The sequence below is a fragment of the Neoarius graeffei genome, chromosome 19 (assembly GCF_027579695.1).
Source record: "Neoarius graeffei isolate fNeoGra1 chromosome 19, fNeoGra1.pri, whole genome shotgun sequence".
NCBI lineage: Eukaryota > Metazoa > Chordata > Actinopteri > Siluriformes > Ariidae > Neoarius > Neoarius graeffei.
Window position 1 is genome coordinate 52,115,504 of NC_083587.1, and position 21,170 is coordinate 52,136,673.

General features: G+C 45.6%; 1 protein-coding gene across 2 annotated transcripts in view; it reads right to left on the reverse strand.

Annotated features, from left to right (window-relative positions):
• The window catches only part of adam22 (ADAM metallopeptidase domain 22), a 308,389-nt gene that overhangs the window by 59,900 nt on the left and 227,319 nt on the right, over positions 1-21,170 (reverse strand). For both annotated transcript variants that reach the window (XM_060900250.1, XM_060900249.1), the window contains exons 16-18: positions 11,722-11,793; positions 9,228-9,320; positions 9,067-9,147 (exon numbers count right to left, since the gene is read on the reverse strand). In XM_060900250.1, the coding sequence (XP_060756233.1) occupies positions 9,067-9,147; positions 9,228-9,320; positions 11,722-11,793 (246 nt within the window). The remainder of the gene's footprint in view (positions 1-9,066; positions 9,148-9,227; positions 9,321-11,721; positions 11,794-21,170) is intronic.

Below are 21,170 nucleotides of genomic sequence, written 5' to 3' on the forward strand. Positions count from 1 at the left end.
CAGTCCAAAGACATGCAGGTTAGGTTAACTGGTGACTCTAAATTGACCGTAGGTGTGAATGTGAGTGTGAATGGTTGTCTGTGTCTATGTGTCAGCCCTGTGATGACCTGGCGACTTGTCCAGGGTGTACCCCGCCTTTCGCCCGTAGTCAGCTGGGATAGGCTCCAGCTTGCCTGCGACACTGTAGAAGGATAAAGCGGCTAGAGATAATGAGATGAGATGAGACATAGATAATGTCGTTATCGTTTGTTGAAATTTATCTTTATTAAGGCTCACTTACGACCCGCCGTACGTGCTACTACGGGCGGTCTGTGGTAAAAAAAAAATTTGGCAAAACCATGCTTGAGACTTGCGCGACACTTGCGTGTCTTCAGTGCCGTAGAAGGTCGCAGAAAGACTGGCTGTGGAGACTTTTGGTCCTGTGCGTGCAAATTCTACGGGTCTTGCGAAAAATCAAGAACGCATACACTACGGTATGTACGGGACCCGTACTCCTTTTGTACGCCTGAAACAAAGTCACAGCTAGTAAGGGCTTGGCGATGACAGTAAGACGCACGAGTGACGCACGGTCATTGTACGAGTGATGTGCCTCAGAAGTACTACACAAGTATTCCACGCTTGCTATTTGTGCGGCCCTCGAGACAGAAGTGCATCTCACTTTCTATCCCTATGTGTGGCGTGCATGCGACCCGCACGCGACACAAGGGGCAAGACTCTGGGTATATATATTGGGGAGGAACCAAGGAACCGATCATGTAACGTGTAGCATTGTAGAAGGAGATGGCTGTCGCCATACCGCCGCAATGACTGAGGGAATTGGACCCTTATAGGCAGATGATAGAAGCTGAGGAGCAGCACGAAGCGATATTTGTTCTTCAGCCAAAAGACAGATGCAGAATGCTGCAGACACGCTGGTTTTATACCCACTCCTGGCTTGCGTCACATGCAAGTCATGCGTGATTGTCACGTGCTAATCACATGCGTCACACATGCTAGCGCGGGAAACTGGTAAAATGCAAGTCACACGCATTCCACACTCACTGAACACGTGCGTCAGACACACGCTTTCCACGGGCTAACGGCGCAATTTTTCCCACGCCTCGAGGAAGTCAGGCGTGCAACCTGTACTTGACAAGTATTTTGCCCGTACTCCTCCCCCAAACTTTCCCCTGGGTTCACCGCAACCCTGCGGCACGGCTGCGAGCTACCAAACCCTGCGACCCATGCGTGTCCTAAACACTTACGGCGGGTTGCGAGTGTGGCATTAAACATATTGTTATTCCATAATAATTTTTTTTGTTTGTTTTTTTTTACTCCACTTGTAATGTTTTTCAATGAAAACTTTTTTTTAAATTTCTGATGCATTCTTGGACAAGGGGGCGGCACGGTGGTGTAGTGGTTAGCGCTGTCGCCTCACAGCAAGAAGGTCCTGGGTTCGAGCCCCGGGGCCGGCGAGGGCCTTTCTGTGCGGAGTTTGCATGTTCTCCCCGTGTCCGCGTCATTCATTCTCATTATCTGTAGCCGCTTTATCCTGTTCTACAGGGTCGCAGGCAAGCTGGAGCCTATCCCAGCTGACTACGGGCGAAAGGCGGGGTACACCCTGGACAAGTCGCCAGGTCATCACAGGGCTGACACATAGACACAGACAACCATTCACACTCACATTCACACCTACGGTCAATTTAGAGTCACCAGTTAACCTAACCTGCATGTCTTTGGACTGTGGGGGAAACCGGAGCACCCGGAGGAAACCCACGCGGACACGGGGAGAACATGCAAACTCCGCACAGAAAGGCCCTCGCCGGCCACGGGGCTCGAACCCGGACCTTCTTGCTGTGAGGTGACAGCGCTAACCACTACACCACCAGCGCTTTAATTTGATTTCATTTTATTTTAGAGTCTTTCATTACACTCGTGAAACAAAATGTGCTCATTGGTACTAAATAATGCTTCTAAGACAATTCATGAATGAGTGCTTTCTTACGATTTTGAAAATAGATAAAGTTCACAGCACTGTATTTGGAACAAAACACAGTAAACTAAATACTCCGAGCCCTGATGCTGCTCGCAGCTTGCTGATGCTTGCAAGACATGAGGTGAGTATAATTGATAACATGTATATATGCTGCATTTACTGTATGGACATGGGATCAGAAAACTATTTTATTTATACGCAGTAGCCACATGTACCCTTAGGGTACCTATTTTTATAACAGCGACTCTGACAGTATTTCCGGCTTTACAGATTTATTCTAATGCTCCTGTAATATGTTATTGTTTCTATCGTAACAGCTAATTCACAGGAACTTGTATGGTGGAGGATACACACAAACTAAACTTAGGGATGGCCCACTGAGCTCTATATAAAACCTAGAGAGCTCATAGGCTCGTCAGAATGAAGCCACCTGGCCGCCATCTTACCACTCAGATCGTGGAATAGAACGGTACTGTAAGCTACCCAAAACTGGACAAGTTATTTATGTAGTTGGTGAGGAAAAATTACAAAAAAAAAAAAAAAAAATGCCTGCATGTGCAGCAGTGAGCTGTACAAACCGTCAAGTCAAAGGTTGTGGACGGACATTTCACTTGTGAGTGTGTGATCATTTTTACACGTGTGTGCGCCAGTGACGTGCGGTGAGGTTTGTGGCTAGTGAGGCACTGACTTTTTCAAAATCAGATTTTCAAATATGCACCAAAATACACTGACAGTCAATGAAAATGTCCAGGTGACATTTATGAAAATAATTTTATTCATAAGCTATGAAATCATGTACTAGAAGCTTACAGATCAATATACTGACATTTAACTCGAGATGAATAAACAAAAAATCACAATTGTTGTGAGCTTTGATAATGTACAGTCCGAACAAAATGGATACCCTGTAATTGGAAAGTTGCAGCTTCAGTACCGAGTATTGTCCCCACCAACAGCAATACAAGCCGTCAGTCTGCGACGCATACTGCGTATCAAACGGCGAATCCTGTCTTGTGGAATGGCCTGCCACTCCTCTTGAAGAGCCTGGATCAGTTGACCTCTGTTCATGGGACGAGGAACACGGTTCTGGATCTGAACACCAAGGTGATCCCATAAATGCTCAATGGGATTGAGATCATACAGTCTCAGCATTTAAGTCTAGGCTGAAAACATATCTGTTTAGTCAAGCCTTTTGTTAATGGTGTTTATGAGGTAAAGGAGTAGATCTGGAGGGTCCTCAGACATAGAGTGTTTTGGTAAACTGGGATGTATGGACGCTGTCAGTCCCCACTCGCTTGCTCACTCGAGTTTGTTGACGGTGTAGTGGCTGCTGCTTTATGTCCCGGGGCTCCCTCATGCCTGTGTTACCTTCTGGCTCTCTCCTTTTAGTTATGGTGTCATAGTTAGTTGCCGGAGTCCCTGCTTGTACTCGGTGCAATATGTATACTGTTCCTACTTATTCAGGTGACATTGGGCATACCTAACCACCTGTGTTTTCTTTCTCTCCCCCCACCCCAAATCTGTCCCTCTGAGTTACATGGAGTCAACAGGAAATCTTTTGGTGGAGACGGTGGGGACCTCGACTGGCTATCGTAGCCTGCAGGGAATCGGCCGTCAGACATTCTGTCGCATGTCCCAGACCCGGTGAAATGTAACTGAATTGTCTTGGCCAGCCCTAAGGGTCCCATCTGCATCTCATCATTGCTGAGGAGTGCGCTCCCATCACCCAATCAAGCATCCAGCCAGAGCAGGTCATGATATATTTTTTACTATATTAACATGCCATTGTTGTGTGTTATGCCTGATGTAAAGACTCTCGTCTCTGCGAGCCTACCACACAGATTTAATACTTGTCATTTTTAGGGCATACCTAACAACGTGTTTTCTTTCTCTCTCTCTCCCCCCCCCCCCATCTGTCCCTCTGAGTTACATGTTGATCCTGGGATTGAGATGCTGGCCTCTTCTGCCCCTCGGACCTGCTTGATCTATCCTGGTGCCCTGTGTCTGGTCGGAGTTTTATCGCCCCACTCCTGTGAAGGACGGCCCCATGAGGACAGTTGAGGGTTATACCTGTTAATATTATAGTCAGGCTGTCTGTTGTTGCCCAAATGAGGATGGGTTCCCTTCTGAGTCTGGTTCCTCTCGAGGTTTCTTCCTCATGTCGTCTGAGGGAGTTTTTCCTTGCCACCGTCGCCACAGGCTTGTTCATTGGGGATAGATTAGGGATAAAATTAGCTCATGTTTTAAGTCGTTCAAATTCTGTAAAGCTGCTTTGCGACAATGTTTATTGTTAAAAGCGCTGTACAAATAAACTTGATTTGATTTGATTTGAGATCAGGTGAATACGCAGGCCATGGCAGGGTTTGGACATTCAATCGACGCCCAACTTCTGAAAAACTTAGGCCGGCTTGCACCATGCCGAGGGCCCGCCATCTGTCATCTGGATTTAACCGTGGCATCTTGGACATAAGGAATACAAAAGTCGGCTTTTTCATGGCCTTAATAAAGGCTATCCAACCCATCCTTTCAACCGTGTACAAATTTTTGTTTTTCTCCAAAACAGCACTTTGAGCTGATTCCTAAAGACCACTCCCTGAAGACTACTGAAAAATGTTTGGATTGAGGAGAACTCATTAATGACTTCTGTGCACGCTATTCAATAGAAACATCTCAAAACAAACATTTCCCCAACTCCGTATTGCATAATATGTTGAATTATTGACCTGGACTTTTTCATTGACTGCCAGTGTATTTGCCAAATACCGGTTAGTTTCATATCTCATAGCAGCATTCTTTACATAAGGTACATTTTGAAGGTACATATTTGGCCAAGGAAGAATGAAAAATGAATGGCGGTTCAGTAGCCTACCTCCAAAAAACACCACGGCGGACCACACAGCGGGTACCATACACAGAACAAAGAAGCAGGTTGCATGAATGAGATATTTTAAGATCTCTCGGTTTTCCTTCACCTTAGCGTTGTGCATGCTAATGTTTAGCCGGTGCTGTTCATTCAAAGCCACATCTATTCGAGAAGTCCCAAAAGTTTTTAAAGCAATTTGGCTTTGAATGTGAGTAGCTGAGCATTCATGTTTCAGGAGGCTTCTTGGTAGGTTTTTTACATAAGTCACAAAATCCCATGTTAGTCCAGAGATTGTCACTGGTTGAGAACAAGAGACAGGAATAACAGAAAAGGCGGTTTCTTGTAGCACAGCCACACAGCCAATCTTTTCGGTTGTACCACTCACTTTTGAAACGATCGGGTTATCTTCTGCCCAGTCCTTTGAAGTAATTCCTTTAGCTCCGGCATTGGCCGTCCATTCTTTATCACGTCCCGTTTTCCTTGAAAGTCCAACTTTGAGAAACTTTTCAGTTGAGTTATTACATCCTCCATTAATTTGTTGCAGTCAATCGGAACAAGCCAACAGTCCAAATTAAACTTTATGTGACGACGTAGAGAAGAAGCAACCACCAAACAAGAATAACTGAGCTTATGTACGCCCTCTGCACTGCGGCAGAGCTACTGCCTACCTCACCTCATGTCTTTTCAGTGCGGCTTTATGTCAAATTGTTAACACTAAATAAGTGATACACATACGTAGAAAACATTACATATTATAAGGAAAGTGAGGACATATTATACACGTCTACAATGTATAAAAAACATTTTAATACAGCATTACGTTGGTAGCATACACAGAGTAAGCAAAAGGCACGCGCTCAACCCAGTTAACAAGGGATTGCGCAATCTGACGTGAGGCACGGCTTGGTGCTGCCTCACGTCGCTGCATATTCGCTGCAATTGAATAGGAAATAGGCAAATACGGCGATTTTGATCGCAGAAATGATTGAAATTATTTGAATCATACAGAAATGGCATATATAGCACAGATGATTGGACAAATCTTTATTGTTATCATTATTTACATTTATTTCATCTCATGATGGCTGGATGATGACCGGTGAGGCCCTGCCTCACCTGCCGCCCCTGACCGCACGTCACTGGTGTGCACAGTGCCATTTGTATGGACCCTCATAGCATTTTATGATGGTTTGCAAGAGTGAAAGAAAAAAAACACACAAAAACCCCCCAGAAAATCTGTCTCATCGTCTTGTCTGTTTTTGTTGAAAATCTGACATTGATATCTGGGACGAACACTGTGACTGTGTCAGATTTTCAATGGAAATGTCCCAGACTAGATCAAAGTCAAAGTCTAGACGTGTTTGATATTGAATGTGAGAGCTCAAGCTCAATGGCTCAAATTAAAAAAAAAAAAAAAAAAGAGTATATTAGCCTCAGTGGCCTAAATGAAAGAAGGACCGTAGCCTTCAGCAGAAATGGCACTGAGGGATGCAAATAAAAAGAGAAATACGCTATTGTTCTAGTTTGGTCGGTAGTTACTTTCATTTCCCTAAGGCTAAGCACAACTGACAATGGAGATCATGTACGCCAGGGGTTCTTAAATTTTCTACTGTAAGGCCCACCTGACCTGTTCATACTTGTAACGCGTCGGAGCCCATTAACAAAGATCCCCAATTATTTTGGCTCAACTATTCTGTTAGAATCTAATAATCTATTGTAAAGTGTATTAATGGGACGCAACATCACTCCGTGTTACAGATGGGAGCCCAGGAATTCAATAAATGCAATAAAAACAAATTGTTTTTAATTGTAGTTATTGTATTTAAAACTGTATGGATGTGCCAGACACGAACATAAAACCATGCATGCAGGGCATTCTCAGCCAAAAGGGATTAATGATCCAAAAGTGGAGTCTGGTCCATTAACACAAGAACTTATTGCCATGTTTGTGTTCGGCAAACAAGCAAGTTATTAAAACCAAGAAGTACGCTCAAAAGAAGAAGTGGATACAGAAACCACTCAATGGGATTAGACCCTTATATGCTAGCAAAGAAGGATTTTTCCGATGAGTTGGAAAATGATCCATCTGTTGAATTTCCTGATATCTCAAACTACCTGGTGCTGCAGACATTGTTCTACACGGACACACAGATGAAAACCTGGAAGAGCGTGGAGGCGTACAACTTTTTATATGTGGCTGGGTTAAAGATCTGCGGATCTAGCCTGGGCCCGCCCATCCTAAGCGTGACGCAACACGAGGGCCTGTTGCGAGCTTAGTCTGGCCAGGCAAACTATCTACAGCTCTTCCAAGCTCCCGAAAAATCGGGAACCAATCAACTTTGAGCATCTCCAACGGCCCTGGGTAGAGGCGTGTTCAAGGCACTGACGTAGTAGAACTGCGACCGGAAGCCATAGATTGTTTACAGAATCTATGCCGGAAGCGCTTCATTCACGCTTCCGCATCTATTACGCATAGATGCTGTATTGAAAGCATTCAACGGGAAGTTCTCATTGAAAACGGAGCAAAGAGCAGCCTTGGAGGTATTTATTGAAAGGAAGGACGTTTTCGCCTTGCTCCCGACCGGCTTCGGTAAGAGTTTAATCTACCAGTTAGCCCCGTCGCGTCGCATACGTCAGAGGAAAGAGTGATGTGATTGGTTTAAGCTTTGTCACAGCCTTTTCTGGCTTCGACCAGTAGCAAACTGAGGCATTTCAGGGAGGCGGGTCAACCACGGGCTCTGGGAAACGGTTGGGCTTAATATCTTGGCCAGACCAATAGCTCGGAGAGCTTTGAAGTCGCGTTAGCCAGGCTACTGCGGATCAGGACACTACAAGATCGACAGCGGTAGACGGATCTAAATGTAGGGAGAGTGTTTATTAGCAGGCGTGATATTTACAAAAGCAAAACAGAAGCAGAGTATTTAAACAGCGTTATAAACATGGCTCGACGCAAACGTGATGATGATACTTTGCAAAGCCTCTGTGAAAACAGCGTCCGTATCTGCGCATGCTGATTGCGCTCAAATCAGCATCAAGTGTTTCCCATAATGACCGGGTCCCAAGCAGGCGCACAAGATGCTCCGTGAGCGCGCACGGCAGCTCGAGCTGCGCCAGACTCAAGTCTGTGAAGGCGTGACAGTCGAGTATTTGCGTGCTGTGTGACCACAACTTTTGGCTCACGTGTATATTAAGCATCGGTCACAACCGGCCGTACGTGCTCCTACGGCCGGTCTACGTGCAAAAAACGCAAGAAACGCACAGAGGGCGCGCGTGTGATGTGCTGATTTTCGAGCCGTAGACTGGCCGCAGACCGGCCGCAGAGGTTCTTTGTCATGTCAAACAAACTCTACGGGCGCTTACGTTTTTTTCAGGTTGCAAGACAAACTTACGGCCAACGTGCATCTTTCTCCACGAACAAAAAAAAAAAGCAGCGATTTGGGAAACGGCAAAAATCGCACAGCCAAAAAATCGTATGTCCGGTTGTGACCTAGGCTTTACCAAGCATCGCCACCAACCCAACGCAAATCATCGCGAGCTGGAGTGTGACCGTAGCTTTAATGAGGCGGATGTGACGTTGGATGCAGCCCAGCAATTGTACCCTACTCCGAGTAAAAATTAGCTTCAACTTGGGGGGGGAAAAAAAAAAATCGCAGCCCACTAGAGGGTGCTTCATGGCCCAGTAACAGGCTGTGACCCAGTGGTTGAGAAACACTGATCTACATGTCACACCCACTTACACAAATTGACAAAATGGTAATGCGAAATGTTTCTTTCTAGTAGCGTTAGCTACCCAATATGATTTTGAAAAGCGTTTGCTAGCATGTCAGGTGGCGCTTCACTGACTAGCTAGCTTAACGTTAAACCACCATGATGGCACAGCATGCGTTCATTTTCTGAATTCACATTTCTGTCTTTGGTAACGGTGTTGGGTTTTGTAAGCATTGTGGCAATAATACAACGATGCGTTGACAGAAAATGTACTTTTAATACTTAAGTATTTTTAAAAGCAAGTACTTTAACTTAAGTAAAAATTTGACTGGACAACTTTCACTTGTATCGGAGTAACATTTGACCAGCGGGATCTGGACTTTGACTTAAGTCTACGAAGTTGGGTACTTTGTCCACCTCTGCAAACAAACAAACAGATGTGAAAACATAACCTCCTCCAACACAGTTGGCAGAGACACACAGACCAGAAAATATTGCGAAGCTGTCAGAGCGCCCTCACCTGGCTGGAGTTCCCAGTGCAGTTTTCTGGTATATCGCAATCATTAACAGCCTCTCTGCAGATCACACCCATAAACTCCATCTACAGATACGACACAAACATCATCAACCAGCAAGTCCCTTTCCAACAGACAGATGTTCAAGGCTACACGCAGTTCATACCTGACAGTTATTGCAACAGAGTCCATTACTGCATTTCGAGCCCTGAGTCAGAGTGCACTTCTTACAGCAGTTCTCTCCTTCTCGAGCACACTCCTAGAGAGAGAGAGAGAGAGAGAGAGAGAGAGAGAGAGAGAGAGAAGCTATAAATAAGTTGACTGCTTTAAAAAGGTCTGAAGAGACATCGGGCATCATTTATTAATCTTTGAATAAAGTCGTGTATAAATATTTGCATAAACCAAACCGAACTAAAATTTTTTTGCTGGATTAACAAAAGTTTCCGAGACACTGGTTTTCTTTGTACTTGCGTGTAGATGTTTGAATAATTCCACGTTGCAGCTTAAAGGAACAGTCCACCGTACTTCCATAATGAAATATGCTCTTATCTGAATTGAGACGAGCTGCTCCGTACCTAGCCGAGCTTTGCGCGACCTCCCAGTCAGTCAGACGCAGTCAGACGCGCTGTCACTCCTGTTAGCGATGTAGCTAGGCTCAGTATGGCCAATGGTATTTTTTGGGGCTGTAGTTAGATGCGACCAAACTCTTCCGCGTTTTTCCTGTTTACATAGGTTTATATGACCAGTGACATGAAACAAGTTCAGTTACACAAATTGAAACGTAGCGATTTTCTATGCTATGGAAAGTGCGCACTATAATGACAGGCGTACTAACACCTTCTGCGCGCTTCGGCAGCGCATTGATATCAATGATATCAATTGATATCAATTGATATCAATGCGCTGTCGAAGCGCGCAGAAAGGCCGGCGAGGGCCTTTCTGTGCGGAGTTTGCATGTTCTCCCCGTGTCCGCGTGGGTTTCCTCCGGGTGCTCCGGTTTCTCCCACAGTCCAAAGACATGCAGGTTAGGTTAACTGGTGACTCTAAATTGACCGTAGGTGTGAATGTGAGTGTGAATGGTTGTCTGTGTCTATGTGTCAGCCCTGTGATGACCTGGCGACTTGTCCAGGGTGTACCCCGCCTTTCGCCCGTAGTCAGCTGGGATAGGCTCCAGCTTGCCTGCGACCCTGTAGAAGGATAAAGCGGCTACAGATAATGAGATGAGATGAGAGCTGTGTACCTTAACAACTGTATTTATTTGGGCTTTGTATTTTTATTTTCTTTATTTAAAGATAGCCGCTACTGTTGTCCCGAGTCCACATCACAGAGTTTAGTTCGTTTATTTTATTGTACAGTTTGAGGCTGGAAGTTAAGGACAGAACTCGAGAAAAATACTGTACTGTTGTGTTCACGCTGAATTGTATTCAACCCTCAGAATTATAAAGTGAACGCTGCTTTATTTTTTAAATGCAGTGGGGGAATAAAATACCCACAAAAATAATTTTTCCTGTGTCCAGCCTTATCCTTCCTGCCCTGGCCACATACCGTACATGTGCATAAAGCAAGAATATTTGCGCACTCCCCCTCCCCAAAAACATGAAAACATCCCTTTAAAGGAGAACTGAAGGCAAATTTTTTATTATCAAAATCTTATTTCTCTCATTTTATTAAATATCGGAATGCATTTTTGATAGCTATTGTGTCGCTGCTAGAGCAAGTTATGAGCGTTTGAAACATCCTATGTAATATCTCAATCCATATGTCAAAGCGACGGCCGTAAACGAGATTCGTTGAGACCTGTGCGAGACGTCGTAGGACGGAAGTAAAACGTACAGCGGAAATCAAAGCGACCGACATCTGCCAACGTTGTCAAAAGACGCGCGCGCCCTCTTTCGAATGCTGACGTAATGAAGCTGGAAGTTTTGTTTGTTTTGATAGCAAATCAGGAAAGTTTGAAAAAAGTAGGCAGTAACCGTCATTTCAACTTGTTTTTGTGCAATATTTAGTTTGGAAAACAGTTTTCAAAATAACGGCACTGACACCTGGCTGACACTTCACGTTTCGAAGTCTCGCACAAGTCTCGTGAAGATCGTGCAGATAAGCAACGCCTGCCGTGGACCAAACGAATTAAATTCAACATGGCTAAAAACCGAATAAGCCGATAAGTATAATATTTAATTGCAATTAGTTGCCGATACGAGTCGCGATATAAGGTTACTAAAACCAAAAACCTAATTGAATAACACGTTAATTAAGAAATAAAGCAAGTTTAAAAATGACTTCAGTTCTCCTTTAAGGTACATTTAGAACAGATAAAAAAATGCGTGATTAATCATGAGTTAACTATGGCCAATAATGTGATTAATTGCGATTCAATATTTTAATCGATTAAAATAAGTGCACTAACTCACAGCAATATTTATGGTTCAAAGGTCATCAAATGAGGTTTACACGTTATTACTTAGTCTTCTTATGCGCAAGTTTACACACACCCGGGAGCATGAATGAGATACGAACGTTTATCTGAAATGACAGTATTTTCATGGATACTAAATTTCTTCTGTAAATAATACCCATATGTATGATTTATGAATAAATCCTTTCATATCCAGTTCGATAAATGAAGCCCAGTGTCTTTGAATGGCTGAAAAACACCTCACCGCTGGAGTCCCACAGTCGCACTCTTCTCCCAGCTCGACAAAACCGTTCCCACACTCTGGAGGGTCCAGAAGCTATAAAGACACACATGAGGGGAGGTGAGAATGCTTTCACTCAACCTAACTACAGATGAAAAGCTAAGCAGAGAAGCTTTTCTACTGATAATGAATGGGGGGGAAAAAACAAAACAAAAAACACACTGTGCTCACTATGCTCTTACCAGTACTAACTAGGATAGGGTGACCAGATTTCCCTAGTCTAAAACCGGGACACTTTTGCGTGCGACCATACTCGTGCACGCACACCTTTTTTTTACGTACACGTGACACTCAGAGAGGTACTCTTATCATTTTGTTGAAGCTCACATTTACCAACATCTCACATGGAATAAAACAAACAGGCATTTTGTTATCTAGTAGCATAGTGGTATACAGATCAGTTAAATTATGGTCAGACAACAGATTTTGTAATGGCTGAGAATAGGCCAGGCTATGTCCATAGGCCAAATTTAAACTGATTTATTTCACCTGTTTGTGAGAACACCAAGAAGAACGCATATGCACATGTAGGCTATATGTCTAAAATTGTATGCACTATAGCATGAACTTAAAAAGTAGATATGTGACCTCAACATAGCCTAGGTCAGAATCAACCTTACTAACCATTCCCCACAACTGCATGAATAAAGCTGTGTACAAAAGTGAACACTTTAATGGAAGGTGCAACAAGCTGTTCAACACAGCAATATGGCCAAACTGTCAGAATGGTATGTTAAACAGAAACAAAAAAAAGAGACAAGTGATTTGAGAATATACACTCAAACAAAACAGCAATAAAGGAGGAGAGGGGTGACAGCCCGAGGAAAGCCCCCACTGGAGCGCACATCATTTGCAACATAGGCTACCCAACTCAGTACAGGAACAAAGCTAAGGCGACTGTCAATCCACCCACCCTAAACAAAATGCATTAGCCTACAAGAAGAGTGAATCTTTTCCAGTTTTAATGTGATCCTGTATATCGGCGTTACCACCGTGGGCTACGGAGAAGGAACACTTACAGTGTGTGCAGTAGGCTTCGTGCGCATTGTTCTGCACCTCTCGGAGGAAGGGGTAGGTGCCCTGTAAATCTTTGGAAAAGGTACATTTTCTTTTCGGCATAATTGCTGCGGCATTACTGCTGCTAACTGCTCGACAAAGAACATTCGCGCCAGTTAATGTTTATTTTATTGTTGCATGGCAACACGTTCTGTTGTCTGGAATAATGTGGCTAAATAAACACCCATGCCACAGGGCCAGGGGGCAGTAACCAGGAAAGTTTGCGATTCCTGTCAATTCATCAAAATAGTAAATGCAGGGCCCTATGAAAGATTACAATTTAGGGCCCCGCCGGTAAAATTTTCAAGCTCAAGCAACTGAATTTGAAGTCTGTTTTTGGCTGGCACTTCTACTTTACTATGCATGTGATCAGCTACCTAGCAAGTTTAGGTGATACAATTATTTGGTATATGAACATTTTAAATGCAGAACTGTCAGAATTAGACTGAATAGACTGTTGCCTTAAAATGAAAATTCCATGATATATATTATGGAAGATATATATTTCTTTTATGAGCAACTATTATTAGGCCACTCAGTAGCCTATGGAGTTCATTCAATCCAAATGTTTGTGTTGAGAGAAATTGCATGCATCACTGTATCAGTATTGGATTTATAACATTCTGTATGCACATTATGGAGACTCCAGAGCCCTCCAGCAAACATCATCAATAATCAGGATTACAAGATGTATTCCTTTGTTTCCTCCATTTATTGACTTATTGTATGTGATCAAATGTATGCCTTGATGAATAACTACATTAGTTTTTTGATACAATTACATAGTGCACTGCAAGAAATCAAGTAAGTGTTCTTGGTTTCTTTTAGGCATCACACATTTATTAGAAAACACAGCAAATGTTCAAATATTCAAGTTAAATACTTAGCAACAGTATCAATAAATCCACACATGAACAATAGCAATGATATCTATGACCACAGCTAATGTGCAAAATATTAAAGTTAAATACTTAACAATATCAACAAATCCACACATGAACAATGGCAAAACATCTAGACTTAATTATACAATAAAGATACCTATGAAAAAAGGTGATTTTTTTTTTCACACACAGTGTGATATCCGGACTTCATAATTCATCACACCTGCTCCTGCTTAGCAACTTCTAGAATGCACACCTCTGTTGCGCACATAGAAAAACTGCCAGCTGATCTAAGCTGCGCTAATAGCGGCGCTGTGCACACACGGAGCTACACATTTCACGTGTCCCGCGCCCAGAATCACACTACCATTAGTAAAAAGGGTGGAGGGGTGAAATGACAATATCATAAATAATTCAAGAAAAATGTTATAGCAAATCATAACCATGTATAATTTGCATATTTTAACACACACACATCACATTATCTCTAGCCGCTTTATCCTTCTACAGGGTCGCAGGCAAGCTGGAGCCTATCCCAGCTGACTACGGGCGAAAGGCAGGGTACACCCTGGACAAGTCGCCAGGTCATCACAGGGCTGACACATAGACACAGACAACCATTCACACTCACATTCACACCTACGGTCAATTTAGAGTCACCAGTTAACCTAACCTGCATGTCTTTGGACTGTGGGGGAAACCGGAGCACCCGGAGGAAACCCACGCGGACACGGGGAGAACATGCAAACTCCACACAGAAAGGCCCTCGCCGGCCACGGGGCTCGAACCCAGGACCTTCTTGCTGTGAGGCGACAGCGCTAACCACTACACCACCGTGCCGCCCTGCATATTTTAAAAGATGAAATGAAATATTTTATTTCAAAAACTTACACAAGGCAATACTATTAAAATAATATTAATATCCCTCACAGGCCCCCCTGTCAGTGCCAGGCCCTTAGAATCGTCCTAACTCCCCCCCCCCCGGGACTCGGGACACACAACCCCAAATCGGGACTGTCCCGGTAAAACTGGGACGTCTGGTCACCCTAAACTAGGACCTTCTAACTGACTAACTAACCTGGCTTGCTAGCCGCTGTATGCTAACTGAGCTAGTTATTTGCTTTCGCTGTTACTTTGGGGACAGAAATTCAAGACAAGAAGAGCTTCTTGTTCACTACCTTTGTATTAAGGGCCCCATACACGTTCAAAAAAGTCATCAAAATTTTGATACAAAGTTTGATCGTGTGTAGGGTGTTTTGATGTCAAAAATTTGATGTCAAAATTTTGAACCCAAATTTTGACATATCAAATCACTTTGATATTTTTTGAAGAGTCGTCAAATTATTGATGCGTGTGTGGGGGGCTTCAGTGTGATGGACAAGCGTTCACTTGGTGGTATAGATGAACGCATCACAGTGTCTTCTTTCAATATCAATGGCTTGACAAGGTCCAATAATTCATCGAAGGATGGGGCATCCATCCTAAGGAAATTACGGAAGTCCTCTGGTTCTTTGAGACGAAGTTCTCTGAGGAGGTTGACGTGACCGTACGTTCGCCGTTTCAAAAACCAGTCTTTCGACCATTTCCGTCGATGCCGAGGCGGTTCATTGTCCAAAGCGAACACAAGTGCTACGGCCACTGCTGCGTCCATGTCAAAGTTTTTGACAATACTGAATTTTTGATAGAAAAAACATTGAATCGTGTGTGGACATTTTACATCAAAATTTTGCATCAAAATTTTGATATCAAAATTTTGATACAAAATTTTGACGACTTTTTTGAACTTGTATGGGGCCCTTTATTAGTGAGGAAAATTAAGCCCTGAGGAATTTCTATACTCTCATTACTATGCATAACTATCAAAATGTGATTGTTCTTTAGTTTAATACTAGAGCTAAAACTCTAATGGCGCTAACGATTGAGGGACGCTAACAGTTAGCAAATTAGCATCTCTAAATCGTCACACACTTTCCAAATAATCTGGAACGATTTGTGTTTTTTGTTGAAGCCTTCGGCAACTAAAACGTTATCAATTTATAGTAACAACTTATACAGGGAATTGTATCTGTTTGTGGACTTATAACTTATTTAAAAAAAATCATTGATATGGTGACGAAGAGATGTTTATTTAGCATTTTTTGGAAGGAGTCTCCAGTATTAGTGTTTTGTCAGGTAATGCTCTTCCTTTAAGTTTTTCGACAAGAAAGTCTTCATGACAAGCTGCATGTTTCGAGAAACCGGCGTTGGAACATAAGTAACAACTATATTGTTGTTTCGATACTTTGGAAATCGATAAAATAAAATCACAATTCCACCTCCCTTTGAAAAATTTGAGACCAAACTTCGTAGCATCTTTACTGCTTTTAGGAACAGCATTTTCTTTCATCATTTGTAATTCTTCCTCACTTACAGTGACGAAGAGATCGGCCGCCATTTTGCCGAGTCGCTCGAGGTGATTATCGAGAAATAGTCCGAATCTCTCGACCAATCAGCATGCGCGTGATTTTCTATAATCACCTCTGTATTTATACGAATGAACAATAAACTTTAAACGTTGGCGACTTTCTGTACCATAAGACGAATAAGATGCTTTATGATGTGCTGTTATTGGAACTTTGGTGTGTAAGGTTTTGGGCTGCATCACACCACTCTTATAACAGCACGACCCCAAGAGTTTTATTCCTTACTGTACTGTTATCACCTCCTCCACCTTTTGACCACGAGATCGTGAGTTCTACTTGTGGTCAGGTTATATCAAAGACCTTCATAAAAATGGTACCAACTGCCATCTGGTGAGGCACGCCGCAATACAGATGCGAGTATGGTTAGAGAACTATGGTTAGAAAAGCAGCTTTGGGACCAAAAGGTCACTGGTTCGATTCCCTGGACCAGCACGAATGGCTGAAGTGCCCTTGAGGAAGGCACCTAACCCCCAACTGTTCCCCAGGCTGCTCTGGGTATGTTGTACATCATTCTGGATAAGAGCGTCTGCTAAATGCCATTAATGTAATGTAATGAACAGGGAGTCAAACTCTCGTGGTTACCAGAGGACCGGCCCTGACTATAACCCTAATTATGTAATAGGCAAGAGCCCGAGGGTTATAGAAATGGAGATCAGTGCTGCTCAATGCATCTTAAAGGCCTGGTTACCTTGCCCAGGACGGAGTCCACCAGGGGGCGAGTGTTAGGACTAGGACTGTTTTGGCCTCTAGAGGCCGCTGTTATTTCCTTTTCATGTCGTGTTTATTTTGGCCTCTAGAGGCCGCCACTGTTCCTGTGTTTTGTGTTTGTGTTAATTGCCTAATTATCTTCACCTGTGTCCTTAATTAGTTTGTCTATTTATACCCCTGAGTTCAGTCCTTTTGTCACGGAGTCTTTGTGCTGTTATGTTTATCTCCAGTTTCCTTTGTACTGTGTTTTTTGATCTTCTTAGCTTTTGAATTTTTGCACTTTGCTTTTCTTTTGGATTATACTCTTTGGTGTTTTTTTTTGTCTTTTGTTTTGCCCTGTATATAGTGTATATAGTTTAAATAAACCTTTTGATTCTTTTTCTACTTCCGCCTCACGCCTCTGCATTTGAGTCATCCCCCTGGTGGCCTAGTGGGGGTTTGCTGGATTATCACACCAACGAACCAGGTTCGAATCCCAGCAAAACCCTAACAGAAAGACTCCGTCATGACCGACTCAGCAGAGGCTGCTTCAACTGTCTACCCGGCCAACCTTCAGGGAATTATGGCAGCTTTGACACGCTTCGGAGCGACCATGGACGCTCATGGACGTACGCTCACCAGCCAACGTGAGGCCCTCGCTCGCCACGAGGAACTGCTTCAGCAAATTGGGAAAACCCTGGCACAGCTGACATCTCTGCCTGCATCTCCTGCTCCTGATCCAGCTCCCACTCCTGCTCCAGTGCCTCCTGCAATGCTGCCTTCTTCACCTCGCGAACCCAGCCTTCCTGCACCACAGAGGTATGACGGCAAGCACAGTGAGTGCCGAGAGTTCCTTACCCAGTGTCAACTCACCTTTGAGCTTCAGCCTACCACCTACACTACGGATCGCCGCAAGATTGCCTTTGTGATCACCTTATTAGCTGGTAAGGCGCGAGCCTGGGCTACTGCTATCTGGCAAAGACAGGGACCTGAGTGCTTTGATTTCCAGCTGTTTTCTGAAGAGATGCTTCGGGTCTTCGATCAGGCAGACATCAGTACCGACGCAGCCCGAAAGCTCATGTCCATCCGGCAAGGAGGAAGCGTCGCAGATTACGCCATCTCGTTCCGAACACTCGCAGCAGTAAGTGGATGGAACGAGACTGCCCTGGTGTCAGCCTTCCACCATGGTCTGTCTGACCCCATCAAGGACGGTCTGGCCTCTATTGGATGCCCAAGTGACCTCGAAACCCTCATCTCACATGCTATTCGTCTGGACAACAGGATGAGAGAACGCCACCAAGCCTTGAGCCCCCCCAGCCTCCCTACCTCTACCTGGAGACCGTCTACCTCCTTCAGTGACTGTCCAGAACCCATGCAAGTGGGTCGTACTCGCCTCTCCGCATCTGAGAGGGAGCGCAGAAGGAGGGACAAGTGCTGCATCTACTGTGGCAAGCCTGGTCACTTCCGAGCATCATGTCCCGAACTCTTGGGAAAAGGACCGCCCCGTCCAGCCGAGGGAGGGTTGTGACGGGGCCTACCCTCTCTCCCGGACTCCCTGGCCAAGGAATCTACATCCCGGTCTCCATCTCCTGGGGTGAGTCTGTCCACTCTTGTCAAGCTTTGATAGACTCAGGGGCGGCTGGGAACTTTATGGATATTCACTTCGCCCAAAGCATCAATATTCCGACTGCACCTCTTGAAGTCCCACTGTCTGTGTCTGCCCTCGATGGCCAAGCGTTAGGTGATGGAAGAGTCACCCAAGTTACTTCTCCAGTTTTCCTCCAGTCTCAAGGTCACAAGGAAGAAATATCCCTGCACCTGATTCCTTCACCTGAGTTCCCAGTTATTCTAGGCCTTCCTTGGCTTACTCGCCACAACCCTCGCATAGACTGGGTAACAAGCCAGGTTGTGGAATGGGGCCCTGCATGCCATGCCTCTTGTCTGCTCTCTAGCTCTCCTGTGTCTCCTGCCGAGCCCCCTGATCTCACCGAGTTATCTCAAGTTCCTACAGAGTACTGGGATCTCAAGGAGGTATTCAGCAAGAGCAGGGCCGCCGTTCTTCCTCCGCACCGGGCCTACGACTGTGCCATCGACTTGCTCCCTGGGACTACCCCTCCTCGTGGCAGACTGTTTTCACTCTCTCAGCCAGAACGCAAGGCCATGGAGGAATACCTCAAAGATGCCCTGGTCTCTGGGTTTATTCGACCCTCCACTTCACCTGCTGGAGCCGGCTTCTTCTTTGTCGGCAAGAAGGATGGGGGGCTCCGACCATGTATTGATTACAGGGGCCTGAATAAGATCACTGTGCGCAACCGATATCCCCTTCCGCTGATGTCCACAGCTTTCGACCTGCTCCAAGGCGCCACCGTCTTCACCAAGTTGGACCTACGGAACGCATACCACCTCATCCGTATCCGACAGGGAGACGAGTGGAAGACTGCCTTTAACACCCCGTCTGGGCACTACGAATACCAGGTGATGCCCTTCGGACTCACCAACGCACCAGCTGTTTTTCAGGCCCTAATCAACGACGTCTTAAGGGACATGATTAACCTATACGTTTTTGTCTACCTCGACGACATCCTTATCTTTTCCAAGACCGTGCAGGAGCACCGCCACCATGTCCGCCAGGTTCTCCAGAGGCTGCTACAGAACAATCTGTTCGCCAAGGCCCAGAAATGCGAATTTCATGTTCCCGAGGTCTCCTTTCTGGGATTTATTGTACGGACAGGCCAACTCCAAATGGACCCTGCCAAGACCCTGGGCGTCCGGGATTGGCCTACTCCCAAGTCCGTTAAGGAGGTTCAGCGGTTCTTAGGATTCGCTAACTTCTACCGCAAGTTCATCAGGAACTTCAGTTCTGTGGCAGCACCCATGTCAGACCTCACCAAAGGGACAGGTGGATCTTATGGCTGGTCTCCTCAGGCAGAAAAGGCGTTCAAAGACCTCAAGGACCGCTTCTGCACGGCACCCATTCTGGTTCTCCCGGACACCTCCCAACCATTCATCGTGGAGGTGGACGCCTCGGACAGTGGTGTCGGCGCGGTGCTCTCTCAACGTTCGGAAGGAAAGCTGCACCCCTGCGCTTACTTCTCCCACCGCCTGAGTCCTGCTGAGTCCCGGTACGATGTGGGGGATCGAGAACTGCTAGCGGTCAAACTGGCCCTTGAGGAGTGGAGGCACTGGCTGGAGGGAGCACAACATCCATTCCTGGTTTGGACTGACCACAAGAACCTGGAGTACCTCCAGCAAGCCAAGAGACTGAACCCTCGACAGGCTAGGTGGGCCCTGTTTTTCAGTCGATTTGACTTCACCCTCTCATACCGCCCCGGCTCCAAGAACACCAAACCTGACGCACTGTCCAGACTGTTCTCTGCCACTAACAGGGAGAATGAAGTCGGGCCTATTATCCCTGTGTCCCGGATTGTGGCCCCTGTCCGCTGGGGTATTGAGGAGGCTGTCCGACGAGCCCAACGCCAGGACCCCGGTCCTGGGACGGGGCCACCAGGCCTCTTGTACGTCCCACATCAAGCCCGGGCCAAGGTTCTCCAGTGGGGTCACTCTTCCCCTCTCACCGCCCACCCGGGAGCTCGGAGGACCCTGGACTTCCTGAAAAGACGCTTCTGGTGGCCTAACATGGAGCAGGAAGTAAGGTCATTTGTCCTGTCCTGTGAGGTTTGCACCAGAACCAAGAACCCACGACAGCGTCCCCAGGGTCTCCTGCATCCTCTGACCATTCCCCGGCGTCCCTGGTCCCACGTGGCAGTCGACTTTATCACGGGTCTCCCTGAGTCACAAGGTAACACGGTCATTTTGGTCTTAGTTGACAGATTCTCCAAGGCCTGCCGCTTCATACCACTGTGCAAACTCCCCTCTGCTCTTGAAACTGCGAAACTTTTGTTTAATCATGTCTTCCGAGTCTTTGGTCTTCCACAGGACATCGTCTCAGACCGAGGGCCCCAGTTCTCCTCCCGAGTGTGGCACGGGTTCTGCAAGGTCATCGGAGCCACTGCCAGCCTCTCCTCTGGGTTTCACCCACAGTCCAATGGTCAGACGGAGAGGCTCAACCAGGACCTGGAAACCACCCTGCGAGGCCTGGCTATGGATAACCCGACATCGTGGAGCACCTGGCTGCCATGGGCGGAGTACGCCCACAACACCCTGCAGTCATCGGCCACCAAGCTGTCGCCATTCCAGTGCCAATTCGGGTTCCAGCCACCTCTGTTCCCGGACCAGGAGGAGGACGCGGGGGTGCCCTCGGTCAACCAATATGTGAGACGGTGTCGCAAGACCTGGAGCAAGGTCAGGAAGACCCTCATACAGA